The sequence below is a fragment of the Lissotriton vulgaris genome, chromosome 5 (assembly GCF_964263255.1).
Source record: "Lissotriton vulgaris chromosome 5, aLisVul1.2, whole genome shotgun sequence".
Taxonomy (NCBI): domain Eukaryota; kingdom Metazoa; phylum Chordata; class Amphibia; order Caudata; family Salamandridae; genus Lissotriton; species Lissotriton vulgaris.
In genome coordinates this window covers 314,750,093-314,764,218 of record NC_141693.1, presented here as the reverse complement: position 1 = coordinate 314,764,218, position 14,126 = coordinate 314,750,093, and the positions used below count along the sequence as shown (strand labels likewise).

At 46.0% G+C, this 14,126-nt stretch overlaps 1 protein-coding gene across 1 annotated transcript in view; it reads left to right on the top strand.

Annotated features, from left to right (window-relative positions):
* Positions 1 to 14,126, top strand: part of PANK4 (pantothenate kinase 4 (inactive)) — a 482,323-nt gene that overhangs the window by 438,118 nt on the left and 30,079 nt on the right. Inside the window, exon 18 of the mRNA XM_086921549.1 lies at positions 733 to 801. Within this exon, the coding sequence (XP_086777675.1) occupies positions 733 to 801 (69 nt within the window). The remainder of the gene's footprint in view (positions 1 to 732; positions 802 to 14,126) is intronic.

Below are 14,126 nucleotides of genomic sequence, written 5' to 3'. Positions count from 1 at the left end.
CACATTTGCGAAAGTTATAACTATTGGCATTGTATATGACAAAGCTATTAATTTCGCTATTTTCAAAAATCAAAACATAAATAAAAAATGTGTCATATACAATACCAATAGCTCAAACTTTCCTAATGCGAGACCTATTGCATTGCAAATGCTTGTTTTTCATAGCTTCCTCTTAACAAATCGGCGCAAAACCTTCCATAACGGAGCAAAGAAGATTAAGGTTTTCTGTGAACCGTTTTGTGCAGATATGTGGAACGACAGCAAAGTTACTAAGAAAACAAAAAATGCCTTTCCTTTGTCAAGTCTGACCTAAATATGGCAGCGTTGGCGCTTTCGCTGTAGAGTAAAATAAATTAATATGTTGATTTTTGGTTGGAGTCATTATATTAGTAGACTGTAAATTTTGCCTATTGTAAGGTCTGTAGCTTTAGGTAAAATAATTGCAGATTAAAGCGTCTTTCATAGACGAGTGTTGCCAGCCATGCTTGCCTAAATAATCGGAACACATTTTGGGTTGTGGTCATGATATTTTCCCTTTCTGAAGCGCTTCAGCCACTATTCTGCACCCAATAAACACTTATGAATAATCTCTTAAACTGGTTGGACAAAATGTATAGATAAATAAGATGAAACTTTAAGCTATACACATTTTATAGTTTCATCCAGTTCAATGTTCGTTTATCTGGATTAAGCTGTTTCGGTGGGAATTACATTTATTTGCCTCTTTTGCAGGTCTGCATTGAAGGAGGAGAGACTAATCTTAGTCCAAACTGGCTCCAGTTCACCCTGTTTAGATCTAAGGTAAACCTATGTATTATACTTTTAATTGTATTCATGTAGTGTGTGCTACAATGTAAAAGAATTTTCTGTGTACATAAAAATTGCATAAGTGATAACTGTGTGAGGCCTGGGCAAAATTTAAATTACAACTAAATAATTTACGTAAATTGCCAAAATTTCACCACATCAGTTAATTGCGCACTGTTCATGGTATGAGCGCTCGAGAATAACCTGAACGGCCAGAAAGCAAGCAGATGTTGCTCAAACCACTTGTGTTTTTTGCACTTTTTTTTGCAGAAAAATCCGTCATCTCATAAAACAATGATGAAACAACTCATTCACTCTAAAATCTAGTGCTAAATTATGGATTTGGATTTCAGGGAATGGAGCGTAATTTTTCTCAATTTTCTCGAAATATTGCGTAAATTGCACACACCCCTAGTTTTATTTTCCATATTCCAGTGGTTCTAGTATCATCTTAACTGCAGGCCAAAGGCCAAGGTTTTTGTAAATGTTCCCAAAATCCACAGATGGCGATAGGATTAAGGTTCATGTTTCCTATTATCTATTTTTTGCATTACATGTTTATTCTGGTGCAGTCAAGATAAAAAGCAGGGGCGACTCCTCCGCTAAGGTGAAGGAGCGCATCGCCCCACTGCTCTCATAGCGGTGGAAAAAATAAAAAATAAAATGATAATAACATTTAATTTTTCGTAGCTACAAGGCTGGGTTAGGGTGGGACTGGTGTCACAGGGAGGAGGAGTGTTTTGTGCACAATAAGATGGCATTACGGTTTGGCCGGCATAGGCCAGCTAAACAGTCATGCACACTTAGCGTATTCGCCACCGGGCTGTAATACTCAGCCTGGGTGGAGAACCTGCACAGGCTTCCAGTCCCCATCTGAGTGCCGAACCACAGCGCTCAGACCAATCACAACGCTGCTTTGCAGCATTGTTATTGGCTTAGTGGAGGCTGTGTGCTTCCTGCTTCGGGAAGGAGGAGATTCGGCGGCCGTGAAAAGCTAAGTGTTTTTGTTAAATGTCTTTTTCACCGCTGTTCCCTGTCAGTACCACTGACAAAAAGTGTTTTTTTCCCTAGCAGGTAAATGTATTGAAAACATTAGGAGAAATACTGGGCTCTACTGTTAGATTGTAGTTTAAAGTATAGGCTCGGGCAAAATTTAATTATGCCAGTGTAATTCTGGGAATTTGGTGTTTGTTACGTGAAATTCCTGAAATGATTCCATTTCACCAACCACATAATTACATCGCTGTTCATGGTCAAAATACACTGTGGCAGTACGGGAACAATGTGAACAACCAGAGTGCTAAAATATAGCTCTAAGTTGCGGATTTTTCTTTTGGATAATTGCACCTAATTTCATGTAATTTTCCCTTAGTAAGAAGCTGGGAATCGTGTATCATTAAGAAGTTCAGAAGATGGGACTGTAGTAAAAACATGTCTTACTTTATTAAAAACACAATGTTAGAGGTTTTAGATTTTTGAATTTGCAGTTGCAAGGTACTGCTGACAATGAGCCCTGACATATAAAAATGCGCAGACTGTTTACGTGTTTTCCAATCATCCACCTCTTGAAAAGTAAAGATACCGGTTTTCAGAGTAATTTTGAACTGCCATCATCTAAATACACTTTGCATACGTCAATTACCTGAAGGGGTGGAGCTTGGAGTGAGACAGGCCTCCCATTGGATGAATTTTCATTTCACAGAAATTATGCAGTATGTAACAAATGACATTGTATTTCTTCTGTGACTGCCAGGAGGGGTGGGCGCCCCATCAATTATTAATATTAAAAAACGTACCTGAACTGACATCTGCTCCAGACCCCTTCTAGGGAACTGGATGCTGTCCGGGCAAGTGGAGGTCTGCACTTACTCTAACAGCTGGATTAAAGGTTTCAAATTGTACATGTCTAACTGGCCATCGGAAGACAGCCGGCCAAAGGGACATGCGCACTTTGAAAAGTACACAAACAGCCCACCCTGCTCCCTGCTGCTGTCGTCATTCAGCAGCAGCCCGCCCGTCCTGATGCTCGGTTCAGGACGGGAGGATTAAAATTAAAATGGTAATGAATTATGATTTTATTTTTCACCTTGTTGGGTAATTTAAGTGGGGCGACACTCCTCTACTCCAACGGAGGAGCCACTCCTGGTTACTCCAGTGTTTCAAACACTGTTCTTAGAGCAATAAAGGTACGCATGTATATGTGGAATTCGTATAGTGTGAAAGTAACCGAAAGGCACTTGTGCTGAGCGTAATATGGGGTCTGTATATTTAGATAATGGTTTGTATGTGAATACACAGTGTTTGATTTGGTGTTATAGTAAGGAGGGTTAATAGTTCACTAGAGGAGAGTGACGCGAAGCCTCGAATGGGTCATAATACCTCTCCATCTCTCAACAATGGTACTATGAAGTGATAATAGAACATGCACACATCGGGTTTGCATGCATGTTTTATGCCAAGCTGGTTTTCTTTGTGATGCAATTATCTTAAAAGGTATCTTACCATAACCAGAGTGCAAGGTCTTAATGCCATGCAGAGAGAGAAATTATAAAGGGACAATGATCCCTCACAACATAAGTAATGGGCAGAAATGAACACAGAAGTACATCCCAATGGAATATGTAATTTTATGTAAATCAAAATGAAGAAACCATGAAATGTGGGACAGTATTCAGCAAGAGAGGGAGTTTCCGAACTCTGGCATTGCAACGTGTGGCCGAAATACCATCACTAATTAGTCCACAGATATATAAATAGCACGATTGGCCATATTAACCATAAAGAACAAAAATCAGCCCATAAAGGCTGCGATAATGCAACCTTTACAGGCGGATTTTTGTCTGTGATTACATTCCGTATTGAACACTCATTCCAGACGCACAACTTGACTTCTCCCAGTCAGATCTTGTTGCAGTCCAATTCCCCAGTGTCTGTTACCTGCCTCTTCTTTCTAGTCGATCGCCCAGACTCTCTAACTTCATGTATGGTATATAATCTCTACCCTCATCTAGACTGAGCCTTGGTTTGATTTCCTATACAGTCATCGTGTGGCATCACCTTGCACACCTGAACATGCAGGCATTTTTCCACGGCCTTACTTGTTGTGTCCTGATGATGATGATCCCATTATTATGTTAGAGAATGAAACGTCGTTGACCTCCGAACCTTGACACTTACTTGTTTATGTATTGTAAATATGTGCAGTGGTGCTTCTTACGTCTGTGGCCTAATTATTGATTGTATTTGGGCCACATGTTGCAATGCCTGAAGTCGGAAACACCTTGTCTCGCTAAATACTGTCCCACTTTTCATGCTTTCTTTATTTTGATTTTAATTAAATTACAAATTCCATTGGTATTTCTAGAACATAGACCTCATTGTATTTCTGTGTTCATTGCTGCCTATTACGTATGTTGTGAGGGACAATTGTTCCTTTATAATTACTTGTACCTCAAGTCCCTTCCAGACTACTTGAGTTCCCTTCACTCTTGAAAATTTGCAGGGAGATAAAATCAAAATGGCGAAGTATGGAAACCTGGGGTCTGTGATGGAGTCTTTGAAACAATCCTTCTTTTCTCATGTCGCTTAAGCTGTATAGTTGTAATAATCCTTCATTTAGTACTTCAGTATCTTCGTATTAAATGATTTGAATGAACATTGATTAGTACACTTGTTCCAACTAACATGTTATTGGGATGCAGTTATCTTCATTGGCATGCAATAATATGTATGGATGTATGTAGGAAGCTGGCTCTGTATATAATATACCAAAATGAGGTATAGTGCGCAGTGGAACCCCAAAGGTAGGCAGAGGTGAAAGTAGATAGCACCTTACTCTCTATTTGTGGTAGTGTGGGTGAGCAGTAAGTCTTTATCAGAGGCTAGAGTTAGGCATTTGTTGTACCCACTCAGTCTGCAAATGATGTCACACACTCAGTCTAAACTCAGACCAATTTGTTTTGTATAAAAATATTAAGTTATTTTATTTCTAGAACTAAGCCAAGCCTGGCACAGGTAAGTGAAATAAATGCTTTGCAAAATCTTACACAATGTTTTACAATTGAATGCGGGGTTCAAATGCAGTTGATTGAAATACAGGTAAGTCAAAATGTCGAAATTACTTTTCAGATTACTTTTCAGATTACTTTTTAAGTTACTTTTTCTACTCTGTGTGATATGCCTAGATATCACACCAGCATATTTCCTAGAGAAAAGGTAAGCAAAATCAGTTTTGCACAGTTGTCGTTTTTAAGGTTTTTTTTACAAATCAACTCCACACTTGAAAATATTTTCAAGGGAAAACAGTCAATGTATTCCTATGGAGAGAAATTAAGTTATCGGTTAACAGGTAAGTACTCTGTATTTGGGGTTAAGTTTCTGGGGTTAGAACAAGAGTTCCTCCAGGGCAAGGATGCACTCTCAAAGCACCTTCAGCTGCACCAGGGCGGCCAGGTGCAGAGTGCTGAGGCCCAATGTTAGCCAATGGGGGAATATGGGGCATCTGGTTGGTGGCTGCTCACGAGTAGGCCACTAATGTATATATATTATAGAGGTGCCTTCGCTCATTTGAACACAACCTGCCCAATACTTGGATGGTTGCGAGGGAAGGGTAAAGCATTATGTTTTTTCAGTGCACATGACGAAGTATGTCCATGCGCACTGAGCATTCACAAGAGTTTTTAGCCCAGTTGAGGAAAACCAAAGGAAAATGGGGGTGGGGGGGACACAGGGAGGCCTGGGAGAGATTAAAATAAACGAGACCGCCTGCCTCAAACTCCCCTGGCCTAGTCAGGACCAGGAATATTAATTACAGATCCCTCACCTAATTTGCCTAAGGGCTGGAGAAGTTATTTCTTACGCCGGTCCTGCCTAACAGCAGGGGTGGATAAAATGTTGGTATCCTCCTTCCTTGGCAAAGTTTGTGGATCTGTACACCAAGTCGTCATTCCTTCTTGACATTCCCTCGGGTGAGGGGTTTTGTGGTGGAAGTACAAACGTCCCTTCTCTGCTTACCGAAGGGAGAGATAAAATGCCCCTGCAAGTGCAGGGAGTGGCTACACTAAACCCCCCTAACCTGCTCAGTAAAATGACTGTCGTCCGTGTGCAGCCGAATCCCATAATTGCCTTATTAGAATATGTAAAAAATATCCCAACGCATTTAAGTAAATATACTGCATTAGTTCTACTCTTTGCCCCCCACACCACTGACACTGATGACCTGGGTTAAGGACTTGATATACTGCAATACAATGTCAGCCAACTTCAGCATGCAGATCCCTGTGGAACTAGGTTGAAGGACAATGCAAACATGTTTGGCCGACAGGGGTCCAAAGTACTAAACTCCACCTTGAACAGCATGCCTATTATGGCCCTCACACCCTCTACAATGCATGACTGCGAGGGTGATAATAGTATATAAACCAAAATATCAAGTCAATCAATACTGCCCACAATATAGGTATTGTGCTGTGCCTCTCTATTTACTAGCTTATGTGCAGTGTATATGAGGGTTGTCAATTTTTTAACAGCTATTTTTAACATCATATACATGACCTACTGCCCGTTAACCGTAACTCTTTACTATTAAAACAAGCCTTAAATAAAGAGAGGAAAAAAACCCTAACCTTGCCCAAAGGAGGGGGGCCAGGCTGAGGGGGAATATCACCAACCCAACCTTGCCTTTCCAAAAGGAGCTGGTGGTGGAATGGCCCCTTCCCCTCTCAAAAAAGGGTCAGGGGTTTGTAAAGAACCCTTCCCTTTGCCCAAGGTTAGAGCAGCGGGGGTTAATAACAACCCTCCTTGTCTTACAAAGAGGTGAGGAAGAAAATGGCCCCTCTCCCCATTTCCTTGCCCAAGGGCAAGGAATATGGAAAAAAAAGATGGTTACCTGGCACATATTCCTTTACCATATTCCCAATAAAAACACAGCGATTGCCCAAGTGCAGTGGGACTGTAAACCCAACCCTTCTTGCCTTGACCAAAGTTGAGTAGGGAAATGGCCCCCGTCCCACTCACGATAGGGTGAAGACGGGGTTTGTAGAGAACACTACTCCATTTGTCAAAGGTGGTGGGTTAGCAGCAACCATGGGCAAAGTGGTTGATAAACCACTTGACCTGGTCAAAGGGCAAGGAGGGTGTTATGTTTTCATTTAATCTGTCTTTCCTCAGTGGCTTTCCTTCATCTCCTAGCAACATGGTTCTACTGCTGGAATCTGAATTGTAGAGTCCAGCAGAGTAGCTTGGCTGTGCTGAGAGGTTGGTCTCTGGGGGTCTTGGTAACAATCTACATTAAACCTCATCTATCAGGAATCTATGGCCTGTCATCCCAGAATTAGTGAGGTGATCACCCAGATGAGCAATATATCGCATGATTGATATATACTCTTGGAAAGGACTATGATTGGATTACCTCAGAATCAAAATTGACCTGTGACCCCCAGCTGGAACTAGCAGTACTTAGAGATATTGTTCCTGTTAGTACTGAGGTGAAACATTTTTTGCCTGACTGAGGTGCATTTTGGATGTTATATCGAAGAACAGGTGAAGCATTTCGTTTGGCCACAGTTTAGTTTTGAAAGTAATTCTCTTACGGTGCTGTGCTCCCGGCGTCCTAACAACCACTCCGAAAAGAGAGCGTGAAGGCATCCCGTGATAATTTGAGGATTGAGGCTGTCTATTCCAACGTGGAATGTGAGGGCATCGTAAAGAGACTCCTGTGGAATTGTTGGAATCTTGTTGCGACGTGGAGTTCCTGTTGCTGTGTAACTGCCGACGTTTCGAGGATTCCGTCGTCACGCAAATTAGCGTGTGAAGTCCGCATTGACAACGACTCTGCCAGCGGCGTTGCCTGTTTACCGGTGATGCTAGTGTGATCAAAGCTAGTGTCTACGTAGTTGCCTGGTAGTCCGTAATGCCGTGGCTGCCCCCATTTTGATTTGACTTTTCACGTCTTCACAGCCTTATCAACTGGATGTATGGAGGCTGCTGAAGTTAATATAGCACAGTTCAGTGGACTAGAAAAAATGCGGAGCATTTGATGCTGTGTGTTCAAGTGGACTGGAGGCGGCACAGGATTTGAATTGTTCAAGTGGCGATTCTCTACGACGATACTGTGATAGGCACACCACCTGTTACTTTTCTCTAACTAATATTGTTATTGCATGTTTTGCTGTCATTCTGTGTTATTTTTGTCTACTATTTTGATGAGTATTGACTAGTTGCTTGTATACAAACAATAGCAGGCAAAACGTTGTGGGTTGTTTTCAAAGCCTGTTTATTTTCATTTCTCATAATGGCTTCACAGTTTAGCCCTCCTCCACCTACATTCTTGCAAGAACCTGGTCCTTCTTGCATGGAATGAGAGGAATGGAAGGAATCATTTACCACATATCTTGAAGCTATTGGAGGTGACATATTCATTGCTAAAAGGAAGTTAGCTATTCTTAACATCAATTTAGAGGTAGAGGGCAGAAGAGTGTTGAGTACTTTGCCTAATTTACAGTCGGGAGTAAGAAATGTTGTTGCAGGATCTAAGGAAGATGATGATCTGTATGAGAACGCCATGTCAGCGTTGGCTGAAATTTATGGAAAGAAATTGAGCATAGTGGCGGAAAGACACAAGTTTTTCTCTCGTTTCCAAAAGCATGGTGGAAAAGTAGAGCAATATGTGGCTGCTTTGAGAAGATTGGTTGTAACGTGTAAGTTTAAGGACCTAAGGGATGAGATTATTAGAGAACAGCTAATTAATAGAACCAACATCTTGAAAATCCAAGAAAAATTGTTACATTTAAAAGATCCCACATTAGACAAGTCAATAGAAATAGCTAGACGTATTGAAAATACTTCTCAATATGTTAAGGAATTAGCTGAATCTGCGCCTAAATGTGATGCTGACCAAGATAAGGCGTGTGATGAATGCTACTAGGAAAACCATAAAAGTAAATGGGGAAGACAACAAAATTTTTACAAAAAAAAAAGAAAGGGATTACAAAAGGGTTTGCTTTAGGTGTGGAAGTATCAGGCACACCACTGAAGCCAGCCGTTGTCCTGCCACAAAGAGTTGTTGTTACAAATGTAGAAAATGGGCCATTTTTTGACAGTTTGTAAGGCAGATGAATTCTTCAAACAAAAAAAAACTATTCATGTAATAGGTGATAAACCTCTTGACTTGGTCAAAGGGCAAGGAGGGGTGTACAGAGATTCCTACCGCTCTTCAAAGAGGCAATAGAAATGCCTCTTTGGCCGTACTCATCTTTCTAGAAAGTTTTAAAAATCACCCCTCTGCCTACCCAAAAGGTTGGAGGAATGGCCGCTTCTTTCTCTGGGAGCTAACAAAGTCTATCTTGTCTTTGCACATGCAAGTTGGGTGAAAGACGTGTCACACCCCCGCCCTTGGGAAAAGAAGGGGTTAAGTAATGGCATATCTGAAAGAGACACGTTAGTGATGGATTCCTTCCCTTAGATTATCCCCAGGCGTCAGACTAGATCCAGAAAGTTTTCGGCAGCAGTACCCCTGCGCGTCAATAGGTGACCTTGTGCGGCTCCGCGTCCGTTCCTGGCGCCATAAGCGCAGAGATGACGTCAAGTAGACTACTTAGGCGCCACCCATGCGCGCTGACGTCAGTTATTTCTTTTTCCATGCCAGCAAGCGCAGATCCGGTTAGAGCATGCACCCTAGTCACTTTTTGACTAACTTTTTTGAGACTTTTATCTACTTCTTTTGAGTCTTTGACTCCTGGTGCCGCATAGGGCTGCCTGGGTTTAAATCCTGTGGGGCCTGTCGCCGTACATTGTCGGTGGCGGACCCCCATGTCTCCACTGTCTGGAGCGTGACCATGACTCCTGGTCATGTTCCGACTGTCTGGCCATGGCTCCGAAGGCTTTGCAGGAGCGGTCCCGAAAGCTGCTGGAGGCCAGGCAGTCGTCTCCGCGCCGTTCGAGGTCCAGGGGTCGGTCGAGGGACCAACCGCGGATCCATCACCATCACTCCTCAGGGTCGCTGTCTTCACATTTTGAGTCGGGTAAGAGATGTCATAAGAATAAGTCGAAGAAGCGTAGCGCACTCCGACATCCCCCCTGTTGGTCTCAGGACGCGCATGAGGGGGCTAGGGATATTTCCCCCGCAGCTCCGTTTGAGCCTGTGAGACCCGCGATCTACCCACCTTATCCGGGTCCGTAAGAGCGACTCCGGCCCAGGTACAAGAATTTCTTCCTGCCATGGACCGCTTTTTCAGACCTCTGGCCCGCGATCCCAGCTGAGGGAACTTGCTTACCGCCGACGGCTCCGGCCCCAGTGCTGCAAGGTCCTCCGCCGGCGGCCCTGGCGCCACAGGGTCCTCCGCCAGAGGCTCTGGCGCCACAGGGTCCTCCGCCAGCGGCTCTGGCCCCGGCGCCTCCCGCAGCTCCGTTCCCAGCTCTGCAATGGGTCCCGTTCGTCCCACCTCCGCCCTTGCCCGGGTTTCCAAACAATTTTGCACTGGGTTGGGACCCTAATTGGGATTTGGAGCCGGATGAGCGCCGATCGGTGCTGTTCCCGGGGCCATCGGACCATTTGTATTCTCCTGTCCCTCCCCCGCCGCAGAAGCCTGTGCCTCGGGCAGTGGAGGAGGGGGACGACTGGGGGGGTCTGAGGACCCTCTTGTGCAAGTCTGAACAGGAGTGGGCGGAGGAGGCAGGTGGCCTTGACCTCTCCTCTGAGCCTGGTTTTCTGTTTCCTCCTGCTGTCATGGAGGAGGGTGCTACATATACTGTGGTGCTCCATAGAGCAGCTGAGGCCCTTGACCTTGATCTGCCTACTGCCACTCCGTCAGTCAACACCGCATGCGTCTTGGGCCGCTACTCTCACACTTTGTGGGACACGGATTCGCAGACGCTGCCCCAGTGTCCGGATGAGGGTTGGGCTGTACTTTCCCAAGCTGTTGCGGAGGGCAATGATGCCTCAAAGTTCGCCATCCGGTGTGGGCTGGACACAGCGGACTCTCTGGGTAGGGCGATCTCCCCGACAGTGGCCCTACATCGCCATGCCTGGCTGCGGTCCACGGGGTTTTCAAGGGATGTTCAAAGTTCCCTCATGGACATGCCCTTTGATGGTAGTCGCCTGTTTGCTGATAAGGCAAACAGTGCAATGGAGCGTTTTAAGGACTCTCAGGCTACGGCTACGGCCAAATCCTTGGGTCTCTCCACCATGCGCACCGCTACGTCTACCTTTTGTTCCTTTCGTGACCACGGGAGGGGCGCCCCTACACGTTTGTTCAACCGGAAGCCTGCGCAGAACCAACCTCAGAGCGACCGCGGACGTGGTGGCCACCAGGGCGGCACAGGACGCCAGCAAGCAGGTCAGTCTGCCTCCACTCCCGCAGCATCCGCCTCAAAGCCTTCCAAGTCCTAGCTTTGGGGTGCACCCCATGCCGGTAGGCAGCAGGATTCAACACAACATCCCTCACTGACGTTATGTCACTTCAGACAGGTGGGTGCTGCAAATCGCCTGAAGGGGCTACTCCCTCCTCTTCGAGTCTGCCTCCCTAGCCATGCCACCTCATTTCCACTGCATGTCGGGGGATCACTTTGCGCTTCTCCAACAGGAAGTCATGGCCCTCTTGGCCAAGGGGGCAATCAAGCACGTTCCTGGGCCGGAAGTAGGACGTGGTTGTTATTCTCACTACTTTCTGGTCCCCAAAAAGGAGAAAGGGGGCCTGTGCCCCATCTTGGACCTCAGGAACGTCAATCGCTTCCTCTGGAAGGAGAAGTTCAGGATTTGACTCTGGCTCAGGTCCTGGCTGCCCTCGACCCTGGAGACTGGATGGTAGCGTTAGACTTGCAGGATGCATATTTTCATATCCCGGTCCTGATCACTCTCTCTTCCCCAACCGAAGCACACAGTGGTGACGGATGCGTCCCTCCTGTGATGTGGTGGGCGATTGGGAGAGGCGGAGATCAGGGGCCTCTAGTCTCTGGCAGAGGCCTAGCTCCATATCAACCTTTTGGAGCTTTGGGCAATCCGACTGGCACTGAAAGCATTCCTTCCGTCTGTCCGGGGAAATGTGGTGTAGGTGTTCACGGACAACACCAGCGCCATGTGGTATTGCAACAAACCGGGCGGGGTGGGGTCGTGGACCCTTTGTCAGGAGACTCTGCGCCTCTGGACATGGCGGGAACATCTAGGCATCTCCTCTGAGGTCCAACACCTGGCAGGCTCTCTGAATGCCAGGGCGGACAAGCTCAGCCGCCGGTGCAGGATGGATCACGAATGGCGTCTGAACTCGAATGTGGCTCAAGGTCTCTTTCTGCAGTGGGGAGAACCTTGGTTAGATCTAATCGCCACCGAAGAAAACGCACAATGTCATCAGTTCTGCACGTTGGAATTTCCAAGGCGACAATCGCTCAGTGATGCTTTTCGTCGCGAGTGGAGCTGCCGTCTGTTGTACGCCTTCCCGCCTATACTACTTGTGCCCGGAGTGCTGAAGAAGATTCGCCGTGACCAGGCCCAATTCATCCTTGTGGCTCTGGATTGGGCACGAAGATACTGGTATGCCGAGGTACTCAGCATGGCAATCGATCCCCCGGTCTGACTGCCTCTTCGGGAGGACCTTCTGTCGCAACAGCAGGGGACGGTCTTCCACCTGAATCTGTCCAGCCTCCACCTCTGAGATTGAGCGGCGACAGTTGACCGCTTTCGATCTTCCTCCCGAAGTCTGTGATGTCATTCAGGCATCCCTCCACTAAGACTGTATATGCCTGCAGGTGGAACAAGTTTGTGGCATGGTGCACAGCGAAGGCTGTGGATCCCCTTTCTGCCCCTCTTTCTGAGGTCCTTCTGTTCCTTCTTTCTTTGGCCCAGCAGGGCTCTGCTCTAGACACTATCAAAGGTTATCTTTCGGCCATCTCCGCCTTTCTACGGCTTCCAGATCAACCTTCTCTTTTCAAGTCCCCGGTTGTTAACCGCTTCCTCAAAGGCATTACACACACGTTTCGTCCTGTGCCTTTCATAATGCCTCAATGGGACTTAAATCTTTTCTTGACCTATCTGATGTGCACTCCCTTTGAGCCTCTTCATAACTGCCCTTTACCTCTTCTCACTCTTAAGGTGGCTTTTCTGGTAGCTATCATCTCCGCCAGAAGAGTGAGTGAGCTCCAGGCTCTTCTAAACCTCCTTTACTTTCTGTTCATCCAGACAAGGTGGTTTTAAGGACCAGTCCTTTTTTCCTGTCAAAGGTTGTCACGCCCTTCCACATCGGGCAAACCATCACTTTGCCCACCTTCTTTCCGCCTCTGCATCCTTCAAAAGAGTAAGAGGCTCCATTGTCTGGACCCAAAATGTGCGCTCTCGTTCTATCTGAAGCGCACACAAAAGTTCTGTGTGGATGACCAACTTTTTGTTGGCTACGTGGGCGCCAAAAAAGGTTAGGCCGTGCTCACACTATCTATCTCTCGGTGGGTTGTTCTGTGCATCAAAGCATGTTACTCGTTGACTAAGAAGGAGCCTCCTGTGGGTCTCCGTGCCCATTCTACCAGGGCGACGGCAGCTACAACTGCCTTGGGACGCGGCGTTCCCTTGCAGGGCATTTGTTAGGCAGCTTTGTGGGCCTTACTGCCCACGTTTACCAAGCATTACTGCCTTGACAGTCAAGTCCTGAGAGACAGCTTCTTTAACCGTTCTGTTCTCCGTGACTTTCTGGTGGTGTAATCTTGTTTGCAGACCCACCACCGGGGTTGGTACTGCTGTGGTATTTAATCTAAGGTAATGATTCTATCACTAACGTGTCTCTTTCAGATGCACAAGTTACTACTTCTGTAACGATATATCTGTAAGAGACATTAGTTAGTGATAGATTCCTTACCGTCCCACCCATCCCCCCCCCCCGTTCTGCGAACTGATTTCTAGGGTTAAGGTTATCCCTTTCAGGGTCCTAGCTTCATGGCACCAGTGGTCAGTTTCTTGCATGGCTCTGCGTTCCTGGCGCGGAAAGTAGTGTACAGAACTGATGTTGGCGCGCATGGGTGGCGCCTAAGTAGTCTCCGTGACGTCATCTCGGCGCTTACTACACCAGCGACGGATGCAGAGCTGCACAACGCCACCTACCGACGCGCAGGGGTACTGCTGGAGAAAAACTTTCCGGATCCAGTCTGACGCCTGGGAATATTTTAAGATAAGGAATCTATCACGAACTAATGTCTCTTACAGATATATTGTTACACAAGTAGTAACTTGTTCACCGCTGCTTTTAGGCAAGGCGTGTGGAAAGGGCACAGATACATCTGTGCTGGGGCAATGCTGGTTAAGGCACAAAGTTTTTGTGAAGTAACAAGGGCCCCCTGGTAAG